At 42.1% G+C, this 27,341-nt stretch overlaps 1 protein-coding gene across 3 annotated transcripts; it reads right to left on the bottom strand.

Annotated features, from left to right (window-relative positions):
- Positions 1-1,200: 1,200 nt before the first annotated feature.
- On the bottom strand, positions 1,201-27,332 carry LOC124007239 (interleukin-13 receptor subunit alpha-2-like). 3 transcript variants are annotated; one of them, XM_046317669.1, is made up of 11 exons: positions 27,153-27,328; positions 17,888-17,974; positions 14,341-14,439; positions 9,493-9,644; positions 8,869-9,022; positions 8,496-8,616; positions 8,189-8,373; positions 7,757-7,911; positions 4,290-4,437; positions 1,975-2,071; positions 1,201-1,885 (listed from the first exon to the last, which is right to left on the bottom strand). In XM_046317669.1, exons 3-11 carry the CDS (start codon positions 14,426-14,428, stop codon positions 1,771-1,773), a joined length of 1,215 nt encoding a protein of 404 aa, XP_046173625.1. In that variant the 5' UTR covers positions 14,429-14,439; positions 17,888-17,974; positions 27,153-27,328; the 3' UTR covers positions 1,201-1,770. The 3 variants fall into 3 exon arrangements, with proteins under 3 accessions (XP_046173625.1, XP_046173615.1, XP_046173635.1); XM_046317659.1 differs by lacking the exon at positions 17,888-17,974 and having other exon boundaries at positions 27,153-27,325; XM_046317679.1 differs by lacking the exons at positions 14,341-14,439; positions 17,888-17,974 and having other exon boundaries at positions 27,153-27,332.
- Between the last annotated feature and the right edge of the window lie 9 nt (positions 27,333-27,341).

Genomic DNA, 27,341 nt, shown 5'->3' on the forward strand with positions numbered 1-27,341 from the left:
ATTACATTCCTAATGAAAATTCTGTACTTTTTACTCCATACATTTCCCCTGACACCCAAACGTACTTGTTACATTTTGAATGCTTAGCAGGACAGGAAATTGGTCCAATTCACACACTTATAAGAGAACATCCCTGGTCCTCTCTACTGCCTCTGATCTGGCAGACTCATTAAACACAGATGCTCAGATTGTAAACTATGTCTGAGTGTAGGTTTGTGCACCTGGCTATCCATAAATAAACAAGAAAATGGTGCCGCTTGGTTCGCTTAATATACAGAATTAGAAATAAGTCAATTTGACTTTTTATACCTAAGTATATTTAAAACCAAATACTTTTAGACTTTTACTCAAGTAGTATTTTACTGGGTTACTTTCACTGAGTCATTTTCTATTAAGGTATCTTTACTTTTACTCAAGTGTGACAATTGCATATTTTTTCCACCCCTGCCAGGGGGAAGCAGAGACAGATCATACCCAATGGCCAAAGCACCAACCCAGGTTGAGAAGAGAAGAGAGAAGGGGGGTGACGATCCTCCAATTTCTTATTTATAGGGTAATACAGCCGTACAGTTATGAGGTATTTTGTGGGAGAAGCAAGTATGAACATGATTGTGTGTTTGTGCATGTGTGTTTGTGCTTGTCCAATCATCTGTGTCAAGCAGAGTGGCCCCACTGGCATCATGCCTCATCAATGTCTGAACAAATCAAAACCAAAATCGATCATCTACTCACAGCATTGTCTGAACAATAGATACCCAAGCAAAACTGACCTTTCACCTATTGCAAATGTAGAAATGTCATTGTTTGAGTTCTGATGAGCATTAACTAGCATATATGTATGATTCCAAAAGACCTCTGAGTGCCGAAGATTGATCCATTACACCAGGTGGCTGCCAGGACAAAAACCCTCCCTCTGGGAACGACTCCAGGTCAGGATCTGGATTTGCATGGGCACATGGGACAGTCTGAAATGATGGACCTTTGTCTTCCTCTGTATCAAAGTCAAGACAACTTCCATTGCTTTTACAATTTCTCCATGCTCATGATATAAATACATCCATCAGCAACACTTCATTGCAAGAGCAAACAATATACACTTGGAAGACAGTCGTCCTGACCGGCCACATGATGGTGCCAAATAACATACATTTCAAGGCCTCTGAAACATCAATCACTGCAAATACAATACTGAAAACAAAATACCGAACACCACATCTTTATAGCTATAGAGCAGCAAAAAAATGTATTAAACATAACATTAGTTCAACACCATCCAATGCATTCAATTTTAACAGGCTGGGGAATTCTATGCAAAGCACTTAAAAGATACATTCGACTGGAAGCAATGGCATCAAACTAAAACTACAAAAACCGACTCCAGTAAGTATAATTTGTGATATAAATGAAAGACATGTGGAAAGTAAACAAACCGGAAAGAGCTATGGCATTTCTTAAGTCTATACTGTGTCATGTAAAACCGGGAGTTTTACATTACGTAAATGGTTTGGTAAGAACACGTCCTATTCTACTGAGTAACATATCAATACATAAGAGATGAATATCAGCATACAAGTCCATACAATTCTGTCTTGAATATGAAATTACACAGAGCTTTACTGTCTCCTCCTCATGTTGTGTCTGTGCATGGGTGTGCGCATGGGTGTGTTTGAGCATGTTTGCCTGGGTGCTTCAAATAAGTGTGAACACCAGTCTAACTCTGATCTCTTTATCATTTGTCTGCTCAAAGGTAATGCTTGCAAAGGCTATATACTACTGGTTCTCTCTTCTTTTATTGAACTGACTGCGAGCAGAGAGTCCTTTGGAATATTCCATCAGTTTGTGCAGGGGACCGAAAGGCATAATCTCCCCCTCTCTGGCTTTCCACCTAAGAGACAGATAGAAGATCAAGATATGCAATGATCCTTCACCAGTATTTCAGTGCTTAAATAGACGGTTTTGTGTGCGCATACTCACTTTTTCCATAGTGCCCACCCAAACAGAGACAGGATCAACATAGAGATGATGATCCCGATGACCACGGCACAGCCCACCACAGCATCTGACTCTGTATCTAGGGAAAGATATGGGTTCAGAGACTCCTCCTTACAGGAAATACACAGAGTGTACAAACCATTATGAAAAGCTATTATCCCTTATTGATTGAGGAGACAGGTTAAAAGAAGAAGGATTTTTTAACTTTGAGACAATTGAGATATGGATTGTGTATGTGTGCCATTCAGAGGGTGAGTGGGCGAGACAAAATATTTAAGTGCCTTTGAACGGGGTATGGTAGTAGGTGCCATGCGCACCGGTTTGAGTGTGTCAAGAACTGCAACACTGCTGGGTTTTTCACCCTCAACAGTTTCCCTAGTGTATCAAGAATGGTCCACCACCCAAAGGACATGCAGCCATCTTGACAACTGTGGTAAGCATTGGAGTCAACAAGGGCCAGCATCCCTGTGGAATGCTTTTAACACCTTGCAGAGTCCATGCCCGACAAATTGAGGCGCAACTCAATATTAGGAAGGTGTTAATGTTTTGTACATTCAGTGTATATGTATACAGTTGAAGTCGGAAGTTTACATACACCTTAGCCAAATACATTTAAACTCAGTTCTTCACAATTCCTGACATGTAATCAGAGTAAAAATGTCCTGTCTTAGGTCAGTTAGGATCACCACTTTATTTTAGAATAAAAAATTATAATAGGAGAGAGAATGATTTATTTCAGCTTTTCTTTCTTTCCTCACATTCCCAGTGCTTCAGAAGTTTACATACACTCACTTAGTATTTGGTAGCATTGCCTTTAAATTGTTTAACTTGGGTCAAACGTTTCAGGTAGCCTTCCACAAACTTCACACAATAAGTTGGGTGAATTTTGGCCCGTTCATTCGGACAGAGCTGGTGTAACTGAGTCAGGTTTGTAGGCCTCATTGCTCGCACACGCTTTTTCAGTTCTGCCTACAGATTTTCTATAGGATTGAGGTCAGGGCTTTGTGATGGCCACTCCAATACCTTAACTTTGTTGTCCTTAAGCCATTTTGCCACAACTTTGGAAGTATGCTTAGGGTCATTGTCCAGTTGGAAGACCCATTTGCGACCAAGCTGTCTTGAGATTTTGCTTCAATTTATCCACCTAATTTTTCCCCCTCATGATGCCATCTATTTTGTGAAGTGCACCAATACCTCCTGCAGCAAATCACCCCCACGACATGATGCTGCCACCCCTGTGCTTCTCCGTTGGGATGGTGTTCTTCGGCTTGCAAGCCTCTCCGTTTTTCCTCCAAACATAACAATGGTCATTATGGCCAAACAGTTCTATTTTTGTTTCATCAGACCCGAGGACAAATCTCTCCAAAAAGTATTATCTTTGTCCCCATGTGCAGTAGCAAACCTTCATCTGGATTTTTTAATGGTGGTTTTGGAGCAGTGGCTTCTTCCTTGCTGAGCAGCCTTTCAGGTTATGTCAATATAAGACTTGTTTTACTGTGGATATAGATACTTTTGTACCCGTTTCCTCCAGCATCTTCACAAGGTCCTATGCTGTTGTTCTGTGATTGATTTGCACTTTTAGCCCCAAAGTACGTTCATCTCTAAGAGACAGAACGCTTTCCTTCCTGAGCGGTATGATGACTGCATGGTCCCATGGTGTTTATACTTGCGTACTATTGTTTGTACAGATGAACGTGGTACCTTCAGGCGTTTGGAAATTGCTCCCAAGGATGAACCTGACTTGTGGAGGTCTACAATATCTTTTCTGAGGTCTTGGCTGATTTCTTTTGATTTTCCCATGATGTCAAACAAATAGGCACTGAGTGTGAAGGTAGGCCTTAAAATAAATCCACAGGGCCACCTCCAATTGACTCAAATTATGTCAATTAGCCTCTCAGAAGCTTCTAAAGTCATGACATCATTTTCTGGAATTTTCCAAGCTGTTTAAAAGACACAGTCAACTTACTGTATGTAAACTTCTGACCCACTGGAATTGTGATACAGTGAATTGTAAGTTAAATAATCTGTCTGTAAACAATTGTTGGAAAAATTACTTGTGTCATGCACAAAGTAGATGTCCTAACCGATTTGCCAAAACTATAGTTTGTTAACAAGAGATTTGTGGAGTGGTTGAAAAACGAGTTTTAATGACTCCAACCTAAGTGTATGTAAACTTCCGACTTCAACTGTATATAAAGGGGGGGAAATATGCATGTAGGAGAACAAACAGGCAAATCTATGAATTGAATTTAAGGATCTACACCAGGAGATGATTTCTGTATGGAGAAATCTGTTACCTGAGTGACAGGACCAATGGCTCCAGTCACTCCAGAAGCCTCTGTCAGCACAGTAGTGGTGCATCCGAGACCTGACCCGGAAGCACTTCCTCCGGGCACCATCCATTGAGAGGGAAGTCAGCGTCATCTCATTGGTTATGTTCCTCTGCTGCTGGTGACAGGAACAATATCAGATCTGAACAAAACTTCAGAGAGTTTTCTGTCTATTCTCTAACCAATAAAATTATTATTTTCTTCATCAAAGGTTATCTTCAATGATGTTGTGTGTCAAAACAAAATGAGAACCATGTTCAGTACAGTATGTGCCTGCATGATCCGAGATCGTGCCTGCATGATCCGAGATCGTGCCTGCATGATCCGAGATCGTGCCTGCATGATCCGAGATCATGCATTTCTGTCTTTACTATTTTTTAAATTTCACCTTTATTTAACCAGGTAGGTAAGTTGAGAACAAGTTCTCATTTACAATTGTGACCTAGCTAAGATAAAGCAAAGCAGTTCGACACATACAACAACACAGAGTAAAATGGAGTAAAACAAACATGGAGTAAAACAAACATACAGTCAATAATACAGTAGAAAAATAAGTATATATACAATGTGAGCAAGTGAGGTGAGATAAGGGAGGTAAAGGCACAAAAAGGCCATGGTGGCGAAGTAAATACAATATAGCAAGTAAAACACTGGAATGGGTGACTTGCAGTAGAAGAATGTGCAAGGTAGAGATAGAAATAATGGGGTGCAAAGGAGCTAAATAAATAAATAAAGTAGGGAAAGAGGTAGTTGTTTGGGCTAAATTATAGATGGCCTATGTACAGGTGCAGTAATCTTTGAGCTGCTCTGACAGCTGGTGCTTAAAGCTAGTGAGGGTGTTTCCAGTTTCAGAAATGTTTGTAGTTCGTTCCAGTCATTGGCAGCAGAGAACTGGAAGGAGAGGCGGCCAAAGGAAGAATTGGTTTTGGGGGTGACCAGAGAGATATACCTGCTGGAGCACGTGCTACAGGTGGGTGCTGCTATGGTGACCAGTGAGCTGAGATAAGGGGGGACTTGAGACCTAGCAGGGTCTTGTAGATGACCTGGAGCCAGTGGGTTTGGCGACGAGTATGAAGCGAGGGCCAGCCAACGAGATCGTACAGGACACAGTGGTGGGTAGTATTTGGGGCTTTGGTGACAAAACGGATGGCACTGTGATAGACTGCATCAAATTTATTGAGTAGGGTATTGGAGGCTATTTTGTAAATGACATCGCCAAAGTCGAGGATTGTTAGGATGGTCAGTTTTACAAAGTTATGTTTGGCAGCATGAGTGAAGGATGCTTTGTTGAGAAATAGGAAGCCAATTCTAGATTTAACTTTGGATTGGATATGTTTGATGTGAGTCTGGAAGGAGAGTTTACAGTCTAACCAGACACCTAGGTATTTGTAGTTGTCCACATATTCTAAGTCAGAGCCGTCCAGAGCGGTGATGTTGGACAGGTGGGCAGGTGCAGGCAGCGATCATTTGAAGAGCATGCATTTAGTTTTACTTGTATTTAAGAGCAATTGGAGGCCACGGAAGGAGAGTTGTATGGCATTGAAGCTCGCCTGGACGGTTGTTAACACAGTGTCCAAAGAAGGGCCGGAAGTATACAGAATGGTGTCGTCTGCATAGAGGTGGATCAGAGACTCACCAGCAGCAAGAGCGACATCATTGATGTATGCAGACAGGAGAGTCGGTCCAAGAATTGAACCCTGTGGCACCCCCATAGAGACTGCCCCGACAACAACCCCGACAACAGACCCTCCGATTTGACACACTGAACTCTATCAGAGAACTAGTTGGTGAACCAGGCGAGGCAATCATTTGAGAAACCAAGGCTGTCGAGTCTGCCGATGAGGATGTGGTGATTGACAGAGTCGAAAGCCTTGGCCAGGTCAATGAATACGGCTGCACAGTATTGTTTCTTATCGATGGCGGTTCAGATATCGTTTAGGACCTTGAGCGTGACTGAGGTGCACCCATGACCAGCTCTGAAACCAGAATACATAGCGGGGAAGGTTTGATGGGATTCGAAATGGTCTGTAATCTGTTTGTTGACTTGGCTTTCGAAGACCTTAGAAAGGCAGGGTAGGATAGATATAGGTCTGTAGCAGTTTGGTTTAAGAGTGTCCCCCCTTTGAAGAGGGGGATGACCGCAGCTGCTTTCCAATCTTTGGGAATCTCAGACGACACGAAATAGAGGTTGAACAGGCTAGTAATAGGGGTGGCAACAATTTTGGCAGATAATTTTAGAAAGAAAGGGTCCAGATTGTCTAGTCCGACTGATTTGTAGGGGTCCAGATTTTGCAGCTCTTTCAGAACATCAGCTGACTGGATTTGGAAGAAGGAGGAATGGGGAAGGCTTGAGCGATGCAGTGCTGTTGACCGGGGTAGGGGTAGCCAGGTGGAAAGCATGGCCAGCCGTAGAAAAATGCTCATTGAAATTCTCAATTATAGTGGATTTATCGGTGGTGACAGTGTTTCCTATCTTCGGTGCAGTGGGCAGCTGGGAGGAGGTGTTCTTATTCTCCATGGACTTTACAGTGTCACAGAATTGTTTTGAGTTTGTGTTGCAGGATGCAAATTTCTGCTTGAATATGCTAGCCTTGGCTTTACTAACTGCCTGTGTATATTGGTTTTCAGCTTCCCTGAAAAGTTGCATATCATAGGGATGTTCGATGCTAATGCAGAACGCCATAGGATGTTTTTTTCTTGAATGGGGCATGCTTATTTAAGATGGTGAGGAAGGCATTTAAAAAGAATAACCAGGCATCCTCTACTGACGGGATGAGATTTATATCCTTCCAGGATACCCCGGCCAGGTCGATTAGAAAGGCCTGCTCGCTGAAGTGTTTCAGGGAGCGTTTGACAGTGATGAGTGGAGGTGGTTTGACCGCTGACCCATTACGGATGCAGGCAATGAGGCAGTGATCGCTGAGATCTTGGTTAAAAACAGCACAGGTATATTTAGAGTACAAGTTGGTTAGGATGATATCTATGAGGGTACCTGGTAGGTTCATTGATGATTTGTGTGAGATTGAGGGCAACAAGTTTAGATTGTAGGATGACTGGGCTGTTAAGCATGTTCCAGTTTTGGTCGCCTAGTAGCACGAGCTCTGAAGATAGATGGCAGGCAATCAGTTCACATATGGTGTCCAGAGCACAGCTGGGGGCAGAGGGTGGTCTATAGAAGGCGGCAACTGTGATAGACTTGTTTTTAGAGAGGTGGATTTTTAAAAGTAGAAGTTCAAATTGTTTGGGTACAGACCTGGATAGTAGGACAGAACTCTGCAGGCTATCTTTGCAGTAGATTGCAACACCACCCACTATACCTTGCAGACTGAACAATGGCCAAGTTGCTACGCTACCTGTTATCTCAGGGAATTATACAATGTTTTGACGCATAACGTCATTGGAGATATTGAGAGAGAGGTTCAAGAAGGACATACCAACAACGGCTGCCCGCCTACGCCCTCCTCTCTGGCTTCCACTTCATACTCAAGGCAGTGCCTGGGAATCCTCTCGTTGGGCAATTCCCACTGCACTTGGACCCTCCTGTCTGGACTAGCTTCCAGATGCACGGTCTCAATGGCTGCAGGTTTCACTAGAGTACAGAGAGGCCCAAAGGAGTCAGTGGATTGTTTACAAAGAAACCAGAACGGAGAAGACATAATGATGTCATTGCAAGTACCGGTGGGTGTAATGAGACCGGGGGAGAGATTAGACTGTGCAGATAATATCTGGATGTGCTATGAACAAAGGACAATATGAAAAATAACATTATGTGTAGCTGAAGAATGTTTATGTGAAGAAAATCTAGCAGTATTGCATTGAATAAGTGAGGCATATCATGCCTTGTTGTGAAGTTGAGTGTTAAGTACCATAATTCTGAATTTGCAGGGAGAAGAACGCCGACCTCAAGACCACCTTGGGAGAGGATCTGTTTATGCATATGTTGAAATCACTGAATTCTGAGAGAGATTCCTCTGTGAATTTGCAGCCAGTCCTGACCCCATTGGAGTGGATGTACTGAGGACACTCTTCCGCTTGCTCCATTTCCCGATGCCTGGAGAAGCACACAGACACACTCAGGCATCAACATGCCACATTTGTCCAGTATATAACAGACATGTAGGTAGGCCATACATTAGGAGAGATGTTCTAACGTACCCATTTAGAGTGACCTACCAAAAGTACAGGCTGTACTGGGATTGGGTTGGCTCCTCCAAGCCCGTCTCCCAGGTGCACTCCATGAACTCCTTCTGATAAAACACGCAACCAAACCCCTGGACCCTGGAGCCAACTGGGCCTGGAAGCAAATTAAAAGAGGTTAAGAGATAAATAGATGGTTGAAGCTGGTCGACCAAATCGAACCGCCCCATTCTGCCCCTGTCCATAATGGTGCCTGTAGAGAATTCCAGCTATACAGCACTCAATCATTGTTCATTCCTATATAAGATGATAAGAGGATAGAACGAATCTCACTTTCTGTCAGCCTATTGGTGTCATTTAATCCAAACAATTCCATATCTACAAAAGCACATTGTCCTCCTGACCTCACCTGTGTTATTGGGTGGCAGGACCATCTCTGTGAAGGGGCTCTTGAGGTCAGTGCCGTTGGTGCAGGCTCCCTTCAGTAAGGTGGAGATCCGCACCCTGACCTCCTTCTCCAGGTCAAACTGAGCACGGTACCATGTCCGTACAGTCCTGATCACCTAACCATTCACAGACAATATCACATTCATATTATGCATACCTCAGGCACCTGGCCATTACTACTATATTGAAAATATTTTAAAAAATCTCCAATGTATTCATGATGTTCTCATGAATACATTCATGAATATTTCATTCTTACTCCCCCTAAAAATGCTGTAGGATGTTTTACAACACCCAGAATAATTCCATTGAATCTAAATACAGTTACAGCTAGTCAACCACAAATCTAGACAGATCTTAGGAGATGATATCATTGGGAAATATTGACTTCTGATGTAAATCGTAACTGGTTTTGGCAGGATGTTTATGGATGGTGTATCACGTTCCTCTGTTATTCTGTGTATAAGAATACAGTAGCCTTAGGACACACAGTCCTGTCCTGGCAGACAAGTGTTGGCAGGATAAGAAGAACGCCGGGAGGTAGGTACACGTTTGACAATGTCTAGTTTTGTGTCCAGTGACTTACAGTCCATCTGCTCTGATATGTGTTGAAATACTCCAGATGGTATCTCATGGAGCAGGCAGTCAAGTTGGTCAGGTTGGCTGGAGCCGTCCAGTGGATGTAGAGCGGCCCGAGGTGGCCAGGGTCATCAATCCCAATGTTCTCAGGAGGATTCACTGGAAGTCAATGAGGTACACAGTATTTTCAGGTCAAAGGTTAATAGAGCAAAAGGCACCTGCAAGCTTGCAGTAAGCAGTAAGAGGCAATCTGTGATTGGTTCATCAATTCATTATATATATTGTTGTAACCCATCCGAAGCCAAAATACAAGCTTGTTTTATCTATTGTTTGTAAACAATTTAATTGTAAATAAGCACAGTATAGCCTCAACATGGTAAGAGCTATAATTTCGCTATTATGGATGCTCAGTCCTTGCAGCCAGTTTAGGTCGGCGGGAAAGCGGCTGTGGGAGGTCAAAATGCATGCGCGCTACACCGTCACATGGCCGCTCAGCATCACAGTGTCGGCCGTAGATGTTGTAGATATTGAAATTGGGAACCAAAAGGCACACACGTCTGCCCAACGTAGTTACGATGTACACATGATACATCGGGATTATGTGGTATAGTATTGAGATCATTAGCACATTGCCTACATTCTACAGTTCTACATTGTTTATATAAATAGGCCAGGCATCAACATTCTATTCAGATGTCTCTGCGTCATTTCACCAATGGACAAACGCTCTCCAAACGACATATTCCCTACCCATTTTGATATGTCGGCCAAAGATTTTCAGGAGAGGGCTCAGAACGCACCCTTGTGGGGCCCCAGTGTTGAGGATCAGCGGGGTGGAGATGTTGTTGCCTACCCTCACCACCTGGAGGCGGCCCGTCAGGAAGTCCAGTACCCAGTTGCACAGGGCGGGGTCGAGACCCAGGGTCTCGAGCTTGATGACGAGCTTGGAGGGCACTATGGTGTTAAATGCCGAGCTGTAGTCGATGAACAGCATTCTCACATAGGTATTCCTCTTGTCCAGATGGGTTAGGGCAGTGTGTAGTGTGGTTGAGATTGCATCGTCTGTGGACCTATTTGGGCGGTAAGCAAATTGGAGTGAGTCTAGGGGGTAGGGTGGAGGTAGGGTGGAGGTGGTATGGTCCTTGACTAGTCTCTCAAAGCACTTCATGATGACGGAAGTGAGTGCTACGGGGCGGTAGTCATTTAGCTCAGCTACCTTAGCTTTCTTGGGAACATGAACAATGGTGGCCCTCTTGAAGCATGTGGGAACAACAGACTGGGATAGGGATTGATTGAATATGTCCGTAAACACACCAGCCAGCTGGTCTGCGCATGCTCTGAGGGCGCGGCTGGGGATGCCGTCTGGGCCTGCAGCCTTGCGAGGGTTGACACGTTTATAAATGTTTTCCTCACGTCGGCTGCAGTGAAGGAGAATCCGCATGTTTTAGTTGCGGGCAGTGTCAGTGGCACTGTATTGTCCTCAAAGCGGGCAAAAAAGTTATTTCGTCTGCCTGGGAGCAAGACATCCTGGTCCGTGACGGTGCTGGTTTTATTTTTGTAATCCGTGATTGACTGTAGACCCTGCCACATACCTCGTGTCTGAGCCGTTGAATTGAGATTCTACTTTGTCTCTATACTGACGCTTAGCTTGTTTGATTGCCTTGCGTAGGGAATAGTTACACTGTTTGTATTCGGTCATGTTTCCAGTCACCTTGCCCTGATTAAAAGCAGTGGTTCGCACTTTCAGTTTTACGCGAATGCTGCCATCAATCCACGGTTTCTGGTTTGGGAATGTTTTAATCATTGCTATGGGAATGACATCTTCAACGCACATTCTAATGAACTCGCACACCGAATCAGCGTATTCGTCAATGTTGTCGTCTGACGCAATACGGAACATATCCCAGTCCACGTGATGGAAGCAGTCTTGGAGTGTGGAATCAGATTGGTCGGACCAGCGTTGAACAGACCTCAGCGCGGGAGCTTCTTGTTTTAGTTTCTGTCTGTAGGCAGGGATCAGCAAAATGGAGTTGTGGTCAGCTTTTCCGAAAGGAGGGCGGGGCAGGGCCTTATATGCGTCGCGGAAGTTGGAATAGCAATGATCCAAGGTTTTTCCAGCCCTGGTTGCGCAAACGATATGCTGATCAAATTTAGAGAGACTTGTTTTCAGATTAGCCTTGTTAAAATCCCCGGCTACAATGAATGCAGCCTCCGGATATATGGATTCCAGTTTGCAAAGTGTCAAATAAAGTTAATTCAGAGCCATCGATGTGTCTGCTAGGGAGGAAATATATACGGCTGTGATTATAATCGAAGAGAATTCCCTTGGTAGATAATGCGGTCTACATTTGATTGTGAGGAATTCTAAATCAGGTGAACAGAAGGACTTGAGTTCCTGTATGTTGTTATGATCACACCACGTCCCGTTAACCATAAAGCATACGCCCCCGCCCCTCTTCTTACCAGAAAGATGTTTGTTTCTGTCGGCACAATGCGTGGAGAAACCAGCTGGCTGCACAGTCTCCGATAGCGTCTCTCCAGTGAGCCATGTTTCCGTGAAGCAAAGAACGTTACAGTCTCTGATGTCCCTCTGGAATGCTACCCTTGCTCGGATTTCATCAACCTTGTTGTCAAGAGACTGGACATTGGTGAGGAGAATGCTAGGGAGTGCTGCACGATGTGCCGGTCTCCGGAGTCTGACCAGAAGACCGCTTCGTTTTCCCCTTTTTCCAAGTCGTTTTTTGGGGTCGCCGGCTGGGATCCATTCCGTTGTCCTGGGTGAAAGGCAGAACGCAGGATCCGCTTCGCGAAAGTCATATTCTTGGTCGTCCTGATGGTGAGTTGACGCTGCTCTTATGTTCAGTAGTTCCTCTCGACTGTATGTAATGAAACCTAAGATGACCTGGGGTACCAATGTAAGAAATAACACGTAAAAAAACTAAAAACTGCATAGTTTCCTAGGAACGCGAAGCGAGGCGGCCATCTCTGTCGGCGCCAGAAGTTGTTTTATCAGAAAATATCATTAAAGAAATGGATAAAAGCGTGTTTTCTGATTACAGTACTTGTCCCATGCATTCTTTTCACCTTATTTTGTAAATACATTCATCACATATTCAAATCAAATTTTATTCGTCACATGCGCCGAATACAACAGGTAACAGACCTCACAGTGAAATGCTAACTTACAAGCCCTTCACCAACATTGCAGTTTTAAGAAAATTAAGTGTTAATAAATTATTTACCAAAATAAACTGAAGTAAAACAAAAAAAACAAGGTAAATAAATAGAAAAGGTAGGTTTTCCTTTTGTCCAGGTGGGAAATGACAGTGTGGAGTGAAATAGAGATTGCTTCATGTGTGGGTCTGTTGGGGCGGTATGCAAAATGGAGTGGGTCTAGGATTTCTGGGATAACGGTGTTGTGAACCATGACCAGCCTTTCAAAGCACTTCACGGCTACAGACATGCGTGCTACTGGTCGGTCGTCATTTAGGCAGGTTATCTTGGTGTTCTTGGGCACAGGGAATATGGTGGTCTGCTTGAAACATGTTGGTATTACAGACTCAGTCAGGGACAGGTTGAAAATGTCATTGAAGACACTTGCCAGTTGGTCAGCACATGCACGGATTCACATCCTGGTAATCCGTCTGTTCCTGCAGCCTTGGGAATGTTGACCTGTTTCAAGGTCTTACTCACGTCGGCTACGGAGAGCATGATCACACAGTCGTGCGGAAGAGCTAGTGCTCTCAAGAATGCTTCAGTACTGCTTGCATCAAAGCGAGCATAAAAGTAATTCAGCTCGTCTGGTAGGCTTGAGTCAATGGCAGTTTGCGGCTGTGCTTTCCTTTGTAGTCCGTAATAGTTTGCAAGCCCTGCCGCCTCTGGATGAGCATTTTCATGTTTGCTTGTGGCCTTATGCAGATCGTTGAGTGCGGTCAGTGGCAGTATCAGTTTGTGATGGTAAATAGACAGCTAAAATATAGATGAAAACCCTCTTGGTAAATAGTGTGGTCCTCAGCCTGCATAAGCTAGATTTTTGTTAAGTGTGATGTTTCTGTTCCTTGTTCCTCTCTTCTTTGTGCCAGAGTAATTGTAAGAATTTGATGGTATAGAAATAGGTTAATAAACTTGACATTAACTCTAGTCTTCCCTCTTCATTTTACCCACAAACAAAGTCACTTCCAATCTATTATATTCTCATTTAGCTCAGTTGGTAGAGCATGGAGCTTTGTGGCTTCGATTCCCACACGGGACAAGTATGAAAAATGTATTTACTCACGACTGTAACTTTTTATTATTGCCAGTATAATTTAGGAGCTTTGACATGCGTCGTCCAAATAGCGGCTGAAGGGAAAATGTAATCTAATCCAGATCTCTTGGCGACATCTTGCCAATGTGCAAACACTCTCTGTGATGCTGAGCAGCCATGTGACTGTGCAGTGTGCTTTCATTTCAACCTCCCACACTCACCACCACCCACCTAGCCATGTGCTGTCTGGATATAACCACCTATACAGCCTATATATAGGGGTGGCAGGGTAGCCTAGTGGTTAGAGCGTTGGAAGGTTGGGAGTTCAAACCCCCGAGCCGACAAGGTACAAATCTGTACCTTCTGCCCCTGAACAGGCAGTTAACCCACTGTTCCTAGGCCGTCATTGAAAATAAGAATTTGTTCTTACCTGACTTGCCTGGTTAAATAAAGGTAAAATAAAGAAGTAAATAAATATAGTACAGTGTATTTGACAGCCCGTCACATTCTTGTACAAACATAACTTTGAATGGAAATCTGCCTGGTATTATGAGATATTACACAGGAAAACAGTGATTAATGAATGGAAAGACACCTGCAGAGACTAACCTGTAAATTGTTGTGACTTGATGCACTGACTCCAATCAGATATAAGCATTAATATGGCTGTCAACTGCCACGTTTTACTCTTCAACATTCTTCTGGCCCCTGGAACATCATGAGAATGTAATTGTAGAATGTACTATTGATAAATCAATCATATCTATCCAGTGTTGGGGAAGCTACAGTACTCTGAAAATATAGTTTACTAAGATACCAATTATTAATAAACACTGGAAGAAGTTAAGCTACAATACAACTACAAATAAATAACATAGTTTACTTAACTAAAGTCACTTTGAAAAAGTAGTTCACCACATCCACACAATTTTGTGAAAAATGATCATATCTTAATCTGAAATATCAGACTACAAATTGCAAGACAGATCAATCTGAGGTCATATGTTAACAGAATGTGTAATTTAGCCTTTTAAACACAAAAACAATGTTTCAATTGAGAATTAGGCAGGTCTGCCTACATCACTTACAATTTGTTATTTTTGCAATAAAATGAGTGGTTTCATTAGTTGTTTGGTTTGGGTTGTTGAAATATGGTCTCAGAGTATTTTGTATTATTCTGTACATAAATCTGAGAAATCAGTATCATGTATTACTATGGTATTTATTCATTTGTGGAAGTCCATCACCGATTTTGTATGATATGTTAAGAATTACAATTGGTATTATATGTTACGTATTTGCAAAATGTACAATATACTATGAATTTTCTAAATGTAAAATATGTAAAGAATTTGCTCAAATGTATTATATGTTAAGAATTCTAGCTAGGTGACTAGGTGACTAACATTAGCTAGCTCACTACCGTTAGCAAGGCTAGGGGTTAGGCTTAGGGGTTAGGGTTAAGTTTAAGAGTTAGGTTAAAGGGTTAAGGTTAGGGTTAGCTAAAATGGTTAACGTTGGGGTTATACGAAGGGATGGCTAAAAGAGTTAAGGTTAGAGTGAGGGGAAGGGTTAGCTAACATGCTAAGTAGTTGCAAAGTAGCAAAACATTTGTAAGTAGTTGAAAAGTTACTAAAATGCTAAAGTTGTCTGTGATGAGATTCGAACATGCAGCCTTTGATTTGCTAGATGTTTGCGTTATATGTATTACATTACATTACATTTAAGTCATTTAGCAGACGCTCTTATCCAGAGCGACTTACAAATTGGTGCATTCACCTTATGACATCCAGTGGAACAACCACTTTACAATAGTGCATCTAAATATTTTAAGGGGGGGGGATGAGAAGGATTACTTTATCCTATCCTAGGTATTCCTTAAAGAGGTGGGGTTTCAGGTGTCTCCGGAAGGTGGTGATTGACTCCGCTGTCCTGGCGTCGTGAGGGAGTTTGTTCCACCATTGGGGAGCCAGAGCAGCGAACAGTTTTGACTGAGCTGAGCGGGAACTGTACTTCCTCAGTGGTAGGGAGGCGAGCAGGCCAGAGGTGGATGAACGCAGTGCCCTTATTTGGGTGTAGGGCCTGATCAGAGCCTGGAGGTACTGAGGTGCCGTTCCCCTCACAGCTCCGTAGGCAAGCACCATGGTCTTGTAGCGGATGCGAGCTTCAACTGGAAGCCAGTGGAGAGAGCGGAGGAGCGGGGTGACGTGAGAGAACTTGGGAAGGTTGAACACTAGACGGGCTGCGGCGTTCTGGATGAGTTGTAGGGGTTTAATGGCACAGGCAGGGAGCCCAGCCAACAGCGAGTTGCAGTAATCCAGACGGGAGATGACAAGTGCCTGGATTAGGACCTGCGCGCCGCTTCCTGTGTGAGGCAGGGTCGTACTCTGCGGATGTTGTAGAGCATGAACCTACAGGAACGGGCCACCGCCTTGATGTTAGTTGAGAACGACAGTTTGTTGTCCAGGATCACGCCAAGGTTCTTAGCGCTCTGGGAGGAGGACACAATGGAGTTGTCAACCGTGATGGCGAGATCATGGAACGGGCAGTCCTTCCCCGGGAGGAAGAGCAGCTCCGTCTTGCCGAAGTTCAGCTTGAGGTGGTGATTACAGCACTTTTTGTACATAGTTCCCCCGATTTTAGGGGACCAAAAGTATTGGGACATTCACTTACATGTGTTTTAAAGATGGTAAAAAGTTAAGTATTTGGTGCTATATTCACAGCATGCAATGACTACATCAAGCTTGACTAACCCTAACCCTTTGTTGGATGCATTTGCTGTTAGTTTTGGTGACATTTCAGATTATTTTGTGGCCAATAGAAATGAATGGTAAATAATGTGTCATTTTGGAGTGACTTTTATTGTAAATAAGAATGGAATGTCTGATAGGTGAGAATTGTCTGTTAATTGAATGATTACAATATTCCGCCCTGAAACATATAATTGTATGGAATGTATAAAATCATAATCAATAAATGTGTAGTCCTAGTCAGAATTAGGCTAAAGACAAAATGTCTTTATGGTATTTTAAACACAGACTGTCTGAGCTTGGTGCCGACCTGACTAGAGATTTGGGAGAGAACGGGGAGTACGTCTCAAGGACAAGGTCTCTATCTCTGTCGGCTGGGTAGTGAGACAGACAGTGGTCTTACAAACCTCGGGAATTGGTCAGAGCTATTGATTGATTGTTATTATCATTGGGATTGGAAATTCTCTTATCTATTGGTCCTTCAAGCCGGATTTCAATACCTGTTTTCTGTCGTCCCATGGGAGCGCCAAAAACTGTGCACGGATGGATCAGAGATCCGTCAGTTAAAGATCTGACCTCTGGAAATTGAGGTTCCATTTCAGGCCGGTGGCAAACTGGTACACAACAGAAACAGGGACTAAATCCAACCAACATTGAATTCTCAGCTGCAAGATAAGGTCGGTGATCTTTATTCATTAGTTTGGGGTTAAATTCTAAACTTACAAAAATTAGAGCAAGATAAAGGTGAGGGAGAATTTTTAACTGTAAAACTAACAGTAAGTAAGATTTGTATCGGGTATACCGTCCATATAATCTAATGTAGAGAAAGTTTAAGACAAAAGTATCTATGTTAGTGTTGGCGGCACTGGGTCACAGATCTAATTAAGAAATGTTGAAGTACAGTATCTAACAGTAAGACCTAAAAGTACAACTGGTTGAAGTATGGTATCTAACAGTAAGACCTAAAAGTAAAGCTGGTTGAAGTACAGTAGCCGGAAAACGTAATATAGAAGGCAAAATAAAGTAAAGTCAGATCGATTGAGGGAACAGGTCCGCAATGACCTGAGGTACAGTACATGTGCCCTACCATAAATAAAAACAGCTTAATAATTGAGGTCTGTCGAGTGTGAGCTCACACATAGGGAGTAGTGACATACACATCAATAGTGAAACACATACGAGTTATTTAATCAAAATGAATTTTAAAAGCACACACATAGATACATTTATCAGTCAGAAGTCATAAGGAACAACTAGTAATAAGTAGAACTTGTAGTCGTATAAATTGTGAGATCTAAATAATATATCAGGATTCATACAAATAATTATTGTAAAATTCGAGAAAAAAATTAACGGGAAGAATTTATCAACATAGGATAAGGATAATAACGGTAAAAAGCACATACACGTAGAAGATGAGACAGAAGAAGGATTGGCGGCTGTAAAAGGAGACCGGACCCCAGGACAGGGGCCAGCGGTTGTTTTACAGTTAGCTGCAGATAGAGAACAGAGAGAGAGAGAGCAGACAGACAGGAGTCAAATATTTATTGCTACTCTTGGGGAAATAGGAGGAAAGATTTTAAAAAGAAAAGAGGACAGGATTTGGCAACCTTGTTGAGCAAGTTACAATAAGGATATCAGCAGGGGGGGGGGGGGGGGAGTATGTGCGTGTGAGACCTAATAACTTATCAAAAGTCATAATAGTAATTATTCCTAAATTCTGAGTAGGAGATAGAGAGAGAACCAAGGGAGAGAGAGTAAGGAGAAGCCTCGCTGGGGAAACGCTTGGACCTTTAAATTATGACTATTGTCTTCTAATGCGGGAGACTCGGGTTCGTATCTCAGCCTTGGCACCGATAGACTGAAATTCATTCTGATTGTAATCCAAATACTGATATGTTTTGCCGGGAGAGATACGGTTAGTTAGTGTTTCTATAGGATATAAACTGAATGTTTTAATAGCTTGTTTAGGTTAAATTGAAAGACTAATCCATTCAAAATAATAGTGGGGCGATTTCGTTGGAATGCGTTGTCTTGCCTAAATGGACCGCTGGAATAACGTATTGGGAATGGAGTATTTAAATTGAATCATAGAAGAGACAGTTAACCCAAGTCTAATGAATTCTACATAATAGCGGAGAGATAATTGCGATAGATTGACTGACATACGTTATATATTTATTGAAGTACGTGGTACTTTTACATTTTGGACATTTCATAAAGGGGAAGCCGAAAGAGAAGAGAAAGTTGAAACGTTTGGTTTCACTCTTACGATAGAATTTAAGCAGAACTCAGTCTGAATAGGGGTTATATTTTTGCCTAGAGGCAGGAATAGGAGAGTTGGTTGCAGTGTTGCCAACTAATTTTCAGGGTAGATTTGCTAGAGGAAGGTTGATTTGTTGCTAAAAGATGTTGTGATATCATTGCGTAAAACTGCGTCATTACGTAGATTACACAATAACGTTACTCAAATTGATTTGACAGTTGTTCAGGTACAGACTTCCACTCTTTTCTGTACTTCTGGCAGTACAATATTGATTGAGAGATGTTGATTGATGTTGTAAGTTCTGTTCAAGATCAAACATTCGTGACCAACTATATTCACTGGGTTTGGCTTGTCGAACCCGTACTGCTGCTGTTGCAGTCAGCCAACAATAAATAGCAAATAGCTGAAATTGCTGCTGCCTGGGCACGGGCTGAGCGCCTGCTGCTGACGTCACTCACAATGCACTTTTGCAGCCAGCCAATGATGTTGTGACTGAGGGTGTGACAGAGAAAATTGTTTGTGTAATTTCGAGGGAAAATGCGTGCATTATAGATTTGAGTCCCTTTTCAAAAGTTGCTAAAAGTTCCAAATACATTTTTAGAAGTAGCTGAATATCACCAGGGTATTTTATTTTAAAGGGACAGTGCACATTTATCACAGTTGTGTGTGTCTAATGGCAGGGTATTCCTATCAAGCATTTTGGGGAGACCATTTGGAGAAAGACTGAATGAGTTACATGAAACATTGAGGAAATTTAAAACTAATGACTGGAGGGAGTAAATTTCCCAGAGACAAGATATCTTAAAGGGGTACACTCACATGTGGAATATTAGGAGTTTTATTTTCTGAGTTTTAATTAAACACATAAATTATTTAGATAAAAAGGGTTCTTTAATACGTCTAATATAGTATGGAACACTACTGTAAAAGGGTGGTATAACCTTTGACCTCTATCATGGCTTTCCCTTGTGGTTTGATCAGCCTCAGGGGAGGGCCATTTGGATAATGAATTTGTGGTCATTTGTGATACTGGTTTTAAGGTAAATTAATTCTAATGGAGTTTATAGCTCTTGGACATAATCATAGATTGAACCACAGTGGAGAAAGTGGAATTGAGGCAGGACAAATTATGAGGAGCGGGGGAATAAACTCTAGTGAGGAAGATGAAGAAGTTCAGGATTCTGTTGTAAACACTGACTGAAGGTTTCGAATTGGCTACTATTGATTTAGTATTACAACAGGGAAAAAAATCCCATTTATCATCAATAATAAATAGGGGAAGACATGGTAGGTACATTGAGGTTTGGACAGGAAATATTTTAAGCCAATAGGGCAGGAAAATACATGATAGAAAAATAGTGATTTTATAAGCATTAAAATGATTAATGAAAATAAATAAGTTGCAGATCTTAGGGATGGTAAATTACTGTTGATAAGGTATCCCACACTATGCAACATATATTACATTATTGATGAGACTGATTTTAAGGTTAACCCATGTTATTGTTAGATAAAATACAGTGGACTCCCGAAGGAGAGATTTCATTAGTACAGACAGCATGGGATATGGGTAGCATTCGTTTTGGCCTCATTTGATCAGTAGAAGATGTTTATTTAAATAGTATAAAGTGGACAGGGATATATGACATCTGTGGTGATTCAGGATTATTGATTATTGGTTAATTAAGGTTATGTAAGGACTTTAGAAATCACCACCATAGACATGTTTTTTTTCAAAAAAATCCACGAGTTCAGATAAAGCCAAACAGTGAGACACTTAGTTCATGTTTGGAAACAACACATAGTTGTTACGGACTGTTATGAGAAAGAGCTACAGACAGAGAGGGGAAAGGGCAGACAGAGGAGTCCTCCCCGCACTGCTGAGACCTTGAAAGTTTGAGAGCAGAGAGGAGAAGGTTAATAAGGGGGGCCAGGACATGAGCAAGATAACAGAATGGGTAGATAGCAGTTACTGTGGGGAGACAAAAGGGGAATGAAAGCTTAGTTGGTTTCTGGAAACAAGGTGTTAACCACGGAAGCGTTGCCCGGAAATTATTCGGCACAACAGGCCGGAATATTAGCATTGACTAGGGCCTGTGAAATAAAAAAGGAGAGAAAGATTACGGTTTACATAGACAAGCACATATACATCCAAGCCCATAGAAAACAGCACAGGTAACTCTTAAAGTAGATATATATTGATACAGGGGCGAAGCCATGTGTTACGGATACAGGTATCCTGTGTTGTTTTCTCTCCTTCTCCCCTCACAGGTGAAAATCATCACTCCCCAATCAGTCACCAATCCAATCATCAATCAGAAGACACACCTCCTCCTGTTTCCTACCCCATCAGTTGTTTGCTCTAGAGCTCAATCTCTCTGTAAATGCCATGTCTGTAGGTCTGTGTTTCACTCTCTCTTTGTGTATTAACCTCTCTTTTGTTTGAGCACCTCCATAGCACTTTTTCATCATCTGTGAGTACTGTTTTGGTTTTGGTGCTTGTTTGTTTGCTGGTGGGAAAAGGGGAAACCAAGACAAGTCGCCCATGGGCATACACTACCCGTAGGTAGACTTTGTTAAATACACTAGTTAGAACTGGGCGGACCACCCACTGTATTTTTGGTTAGTTAGCTATTGTTAAAGTAGGCTAGTCTAGCTTAGGGGTGTTTTTGAATACTTATTGTTTCTTTCCTTGGGTCCAGCTCAGCCCCTTTTCCTGCTCCCCCCCATTACCGTGTGTTTACAAATAAACCTTGAGTTTGACAGTAGATTTCAGTTGTCGTGGTTATTTCGTTCTCACTTTTACTTTGTCACAATTATAATTTGCATGAGTTATGTTACGGGTCTCATTACGATCCCCCCCTAGACTGTTGGGCAAAAGGGATTCGTAACACCATGTATCAAAGGGGGGATGGGATAGGGCACTTTGTGGCCTTTTGGATAATACAAAAAAAAATGTTTTATTACGTTCCCAACTTACTTGGCAGACACGATTAGATAGAACAAGTAGAAGACTGTTTGATAACCAAACCCGTATGTCAAAGGTTTTATGTTCTACAGGAGAACTACAGAAGGAGATTACCCACGGGATTGGGCCAGGGGACTGGGTCTGGGTCCAATCATTAAAGAGAAAGGACTGGAAGCAGCCACAGTGGGAGGGACCATACCAAGTACTTCCTGGTGACAGCCTTCGCTGTGAGAATACCTGAAGTAGCTACCTGGGTTCATATCACTGCAAAAGGGTAAGACACATGGACACTGTCGAACAATCACAGTCATCACAATCATCTCTCTAATGAAGATTCCCTGATCCAGTCATTTTATCACTGTGTTTGTTCATAGAAGTATGGCCTAGCCTCTGGCTGCTGATATGTTTTCAGGGAAAGGGTGGGGCTTTACAGGAGTGCTGGTTGATCTGAGCTGTCTTATCGTGGGAGCCATATTCCTGATACACCACACCCCACCTTAGTATGCAGAGGGTGGTAACTTGACCCATGGTTTAGACGATGAGGATTTTGTATTAACCAAGCATAATAGATCCGTAGGTTGGGATAGACAGGAAGTATAGTGAAGGTGAGGGTTTTTGACTGCAATCCGGAGAGAGATGTATTGCATAAAGATACGCCTTACTCTTAAAAATGTAATGAAAGAGGATCTAGGGTTATGGTTGGTTGGATTTGACCAGTTTTCGGTCGACACCCTAGTACGGTTCCGGGTAGAGGAGGTTAGGACAGGGGCTAACTATATCGTCAGCAAGAGAACTAGTAGAGCTTCTGACACAACAGACACTGACAACAGATTAGTCCAGAGCCAAGGGCCGGTGTGGATAGTGCAGACGAAAGATCTTAAGGAAGTGATTGAGGTGGTTATGGAGATTCTAACCTTTGGTTAGAATGGATCCACTATACAGCCAGATCAGTAGTGAAAGAATGTTATGCCTGCGCCACAGCCAAACATCAGCTGACTACCATCCTCTTTCCATTTGATGGAATTGATACACCTAGGGGAATGGCCTGTATGGTAAAGCTGTTCATGAAGGCAGGGAAGACAGACTATGACAGTTGCATTGATCTACATCCCCATGTGCCCATCACCTCCAGGCTTTCACAGTTACAGGTGGCCACTATTATTGTATGGCCCGAGGACTTTAAGATAAAAAGGCCTAGAACGGATGTCTGGGGGTTTGTGGAGGTGTGAGGCTGGGGCCTAACCTGCCTACCAATTGAACTGGTAGTTGTGCACTAGTGCAGTTAGGCATGCCCTTCACCCTTATCAAACACAAAGACCTAGAGCCAGGTAGAAGAGAGGGAGTGCTCCGTCTGGATCTTTTAACAATAGAATTTACATAGGATAGTATTGGAAATGTTACTAGCTGAAAAGGGTGGTGGCGTGTGTGATATTCGGAAGTATAATGTTGTACGTTTATCCCCGATAACACAGCTCCAGGCGGATCAGTGACCAAGGCCCTTGCTGGTTTAACCACCTTAGGTCATGAATTGGCTGAGAACTCTGGGGTAGATAATTCTCTTACAAATGTTTTGATAGTGTGTTTGGGAAATGGAAAATGTCATAATCACTGTTGTGGGCAACCTTCACCTGTATGAGTATTTTGGTTCTGTGTGGGTGTTGCTTGGTCCCTTGCATGAAAGTTTTGCTTATCAGGACTCTGGAGAGATCAGTGGTGCAACAGATGGTGAGGTACGGACCGATTTCGAGCTCCAGCCTGTGTGATGCCGAATACGGTCCTCCAGGCCTAGGAGATGGCTCCGTTTCTTTTAACTATGAGGAGCCAATGTTGGATGAGACTATTTTTTTAGGGTTAAGACAGTTATTTATGAAGATTGTAATAAAACCCTAAACAGGAAGTGTTCGGATACTTAATGTAGGCCTATGACTGTCATTGATGGATAAGGAATGAAAATACACACATTGATTTTGTGAGATTGATTTTGATTGACATTGACGATATTAATAAAAATAGACGTGTCATTTTTTGTAGTTAATGTTTAGGCAATAGTTGGGCTTGCAATGGCTGGTGTAACATATGGCAGCAGGATATGATAAGCAAAGTATTGGTCTGGATTATTCTTGTATACAATTGATGTATCAGTGTGTGTTATTTAGTCATTTAGGGTGGATTGATAGGTGAGAATTGTCTGTTAATATAATGATTAGAATATTCCGCCCTGAAACATAATTGTATGGAATTGATTAGAATGTATAAAATCATAATCAATAATCAAGTCCTAATCAGAATTAGGGTAAAGACAATATGTCTTTATGGTATTTTAAACACAGACTGTCTGAGCTTGGTGCCGACCTGACTATAGATTTGGGAGAGAACAGGGAGTACGTCTCAAGGACAAGGTCACTATCTCTGTCGGCTGGGTAGTGAGACGGACATGTGTGTGCGTCTGTTTGTGTGCATGTGTATGTGGGTATGTGGGTATGTTTGTGTACGTGTGGGCGTGCGAAGTCAGTATAAAATGCATTGATTTGTATTCTTGACTTCAGAATGTTCCGTGAATAAACTGTCTGTTTCATTCGACCAGGATCTAACAAATTCTGGTTTGCAGACAGAGTAATATCATTTAATTGGGTGATGTACCTGGAGAACATAATTCTCCTATCAATGTCTCTAAACACTTCTACATTAATGTGGATGCTACGATGATTACTGACAATCCTGAATGAATCGTAAATCATGATGAGTGAGAAAGTTAAAGAAGCACAAATATGATAACCCCCGCCCAAATAAAAATGCTAACTTCCGTTATTGTAATAGTGAGACGTTAGCACAGCGTTTCCTAAACTCGGTCATCGGGACCCCAAGGGGTGCACGCTTTGGTTTTTGTCCTAATCAGCTGATCCAAATGATTAAAGCTTGGTGATTAGTTGATTATTTTAATCAGCTGTGTAAGGCTAGGGCAAAAAAACAAAACTTGCATGCTTGGGGTCCCGAGGACAGAGTTTGGGAAACACTTGGTTAGCATGTCTTGGGGATATGATATTTGTGTGTATATCTTTCTCACTCATCATTATTAACATAAATTCAAGACACTTCACTCAGAGCATTTAGTATTATTTCTGTATGTAAATCCGAGACAATCCATTTGGTATGATATGTTATTTCTTATGGTATGTATTAATTTGTGCATGTCCTTCAACCATTTCTCATGATATGTTTACAAATGAGCGGTATGATATTGTAACAACCCTGGGGTTATAAGCTCGGATATCAACTCTGCTGCTGGAGCATTCTTTTGTGGCACAGTCGATAGCGCACTGGACTTCGGGCTAGAAGGTTGAGGGTTCGAGACCTGCTCCCTGCCTGTTTCATTACATTGGTGTCAGAAGTGATCGGACCTTGCATCCACCACAGTGTGTGTGCTTGGCCGGTGAGCACGTTCCTATAAGATGTAGAGTTGCAAGCTAGCGCGAGGACGTGCTCTTTTGAAAGGAGGGAGTTGTTTAACGACCCTGGGGTCGTTAAACTATAAGCGCGGATATCGACTCTGACGCTTGAGAATGCTTTTGGGGCACAGAAGGTCAAGGGGTCAAGGCCTGCTCCCTGCCGGTTTCAATACAATGTGTTAGGAATTTGCTAAATGTACCACATGTTATTAATTCAAATTTGTGTTGCAAACTTTAGCTAGGTGGCTAATGCTAACATTAGTTAGTTGGCTAGGGTGAGGTTCAAGTTTAGTTAAAAGGGTTAAGATTAGGGGAAGGGTTAGCTAACATGCTAAGTAGTTGCAAAGTAACTAAATAGTAGTAAGTAGTTAAAGTTGCTAATTAGCTAAAATTGTCTGTGATTAGATTTTAAAAAAAACTTTAGGTTGCTAGATGTTCGTGTTAATCACCAACCCTGACCAACCAACCTCCTTTCGTTTTTGCCTTAAGTAACTTTCTGTCTTATGTAACTATACCAAACATAATATATCATACTAAATTACTAAATAGAACGTCCCGGATTTACGTTTACTATGTAACGTGTAATGTGAGACTAGGCTGCGCCAGCTAACATAGTTTAGCCTGGTTTATGCCGAACATTGCAGTTTGTCAGCGAAGACGGGCGTTTGGCATTCGTTTGAAGATTTAGAAGCTGAGGAACCATTTCACACGGCCTGCGTTTCTGGACTCGGTTGAAGAATTGGGCGCGGGTGATTAGGAGGACTATGTTGGCATCGGCCGAAGATGGGTGTTCATTGAACTTTGTCAGGTCACTGGTCTAAAGAAGAGAGCGGTTTGCATTGTCCATTAGAGACGGAGTCTGGCTGGAGCCGAAGAATCGTTGCCTAAATACAAACTTGGCGTTCGGACAGAGGATTACGTGACACGCACAGTGTGACGAACTCTGCTGGGTTATTGCGTGACATTCTGTGTTTATTAGCCAAATGGATTATTGTGAACTGCAAACTGTCAGTTGTGTCCACAGCACGCTCGACCCCATAGTAGGCTATACTACAATACCATGGCTATAATGTAACACATTTACCTCTAAATGTTCAACATCCACTGAAGTAGCTAGCTAGCAAATGTACCAGATATCTACAGTAGTTTCCTTGGTAACCAAACAAACTGACTTGCTTCAAACCAGCAGTCCTGGCTTGCTATTATGAAAATCGAATTCAACCATGCCAATAATGTTTTCAATTCGACTTGCTTTCAAATGCAGCTCAAACATAGAACATGTAAGAATGAACAATAGCCACTGAATTCTACCGTGGGAAATGATGTACGTTCTAGAATGCCCTTCAAGACAATCTTTAATAATAATAATAATAAATGCCAGTAAACGTGCTAACTACTTCAGTGGATTCAATTATAGCCATGGTATAAAAGGGACATATCAAATCGGGGCTCTATGCGTTCTCTGGAAAATAATGAGCGTTCATTATTTTCCATAACGTATAACCCCCTCGTTGATTATCCCTTATTTAAAATAGGGTTAAATGTGTAATAGTCTTGATATAAATCTTTGTTTATATTCAGAGGGAACTATTAAAACAGACATTCATATTTCACGTGACTGTGAAGCAACTACAATTAACAGCTTTAAAGAATCTTGTGAAAATAATACATAGTTGATATACACAAATTATAATCTTAGACAGTAGCTATATTCATTAAATTCAGTGGGAAAAATTCATAAATTATTAAGCGATTAAAATACAGTAGACAAAGTTAATATACAAAGTACATGTTTTTCAAGCATATATGGTAAAGAATGCTTACACAGTGCAAGCATGCTTTTAAATCAGAGTATGTCTATACAAATGCACCCCACAATGAAAATCATACCATTTTATATAGTTTATGAGAATATAAAGATGAGATCATTTGGATCCAAAACAGAAAGAACAGAGGATAAAAGTGCATATCCACAGACAAGAAGTACTTACTGTGAATCGAGTCAAGGTCTCAGCGGGGGACATGTAGTGTACACTGCCTGTACTTCTGGACCTTGCCAACCTGTCCTTCCAGCCTCAGAGTGTGGTCACAGATGTATTGAGGTGGAAGGGAAATCAGGGCTGGGCTGTGGCACTGATCTAGATGGGTGGGTGCTTCAGGGTAATGGTTTCTCATCCTGT

This window comes from Oncorhynchus gorbuscha, linkage group LG02 (genome assembly GCF_021184085.1).
Source record: "Oncorhynchus gorbuscha isolate QuinsamMale2020 ecotype Even-year linkage group LG02, OgorEven_v1.0, whole genome shotgun sequence".
In the NCBI taxonomy this organism is placed as follows: Eukaryota; Metazoa; Chordata; class Actinopteri; order Salmoniformes; family Salmonidae; genus Oncorhynchus; species Oncorhynchus gorbuscha.

What these genes read in the sequence shown, in the direction of transcription:
- LOC124007239 (XM_046317669.1), bottom strand. Translation starts at nt 14,428, where the DNA reads ATGTTGAAGAGTAAAACGTGGCAGTTGACAGCCATATTAATGCTTATA. An exon ending in TAGGCGGGCAGCCGTTGTTG is followed by an intron (nt 4,438 to 7,756) that starts GTATGTCCTTCT and finishes TGTCACCAGCAG; the next exon opens with CAGAGGAACATAACCAATGA. An exon ending in CCATTGGTCCTGTCACTCAG is followed by an intron (nt 2,072 to 4,289) that starts GTAACAGATTTC and finishes ATCTTTCCCTAG; the next exon opens with ATACAGAGTCAGATGCTGTG.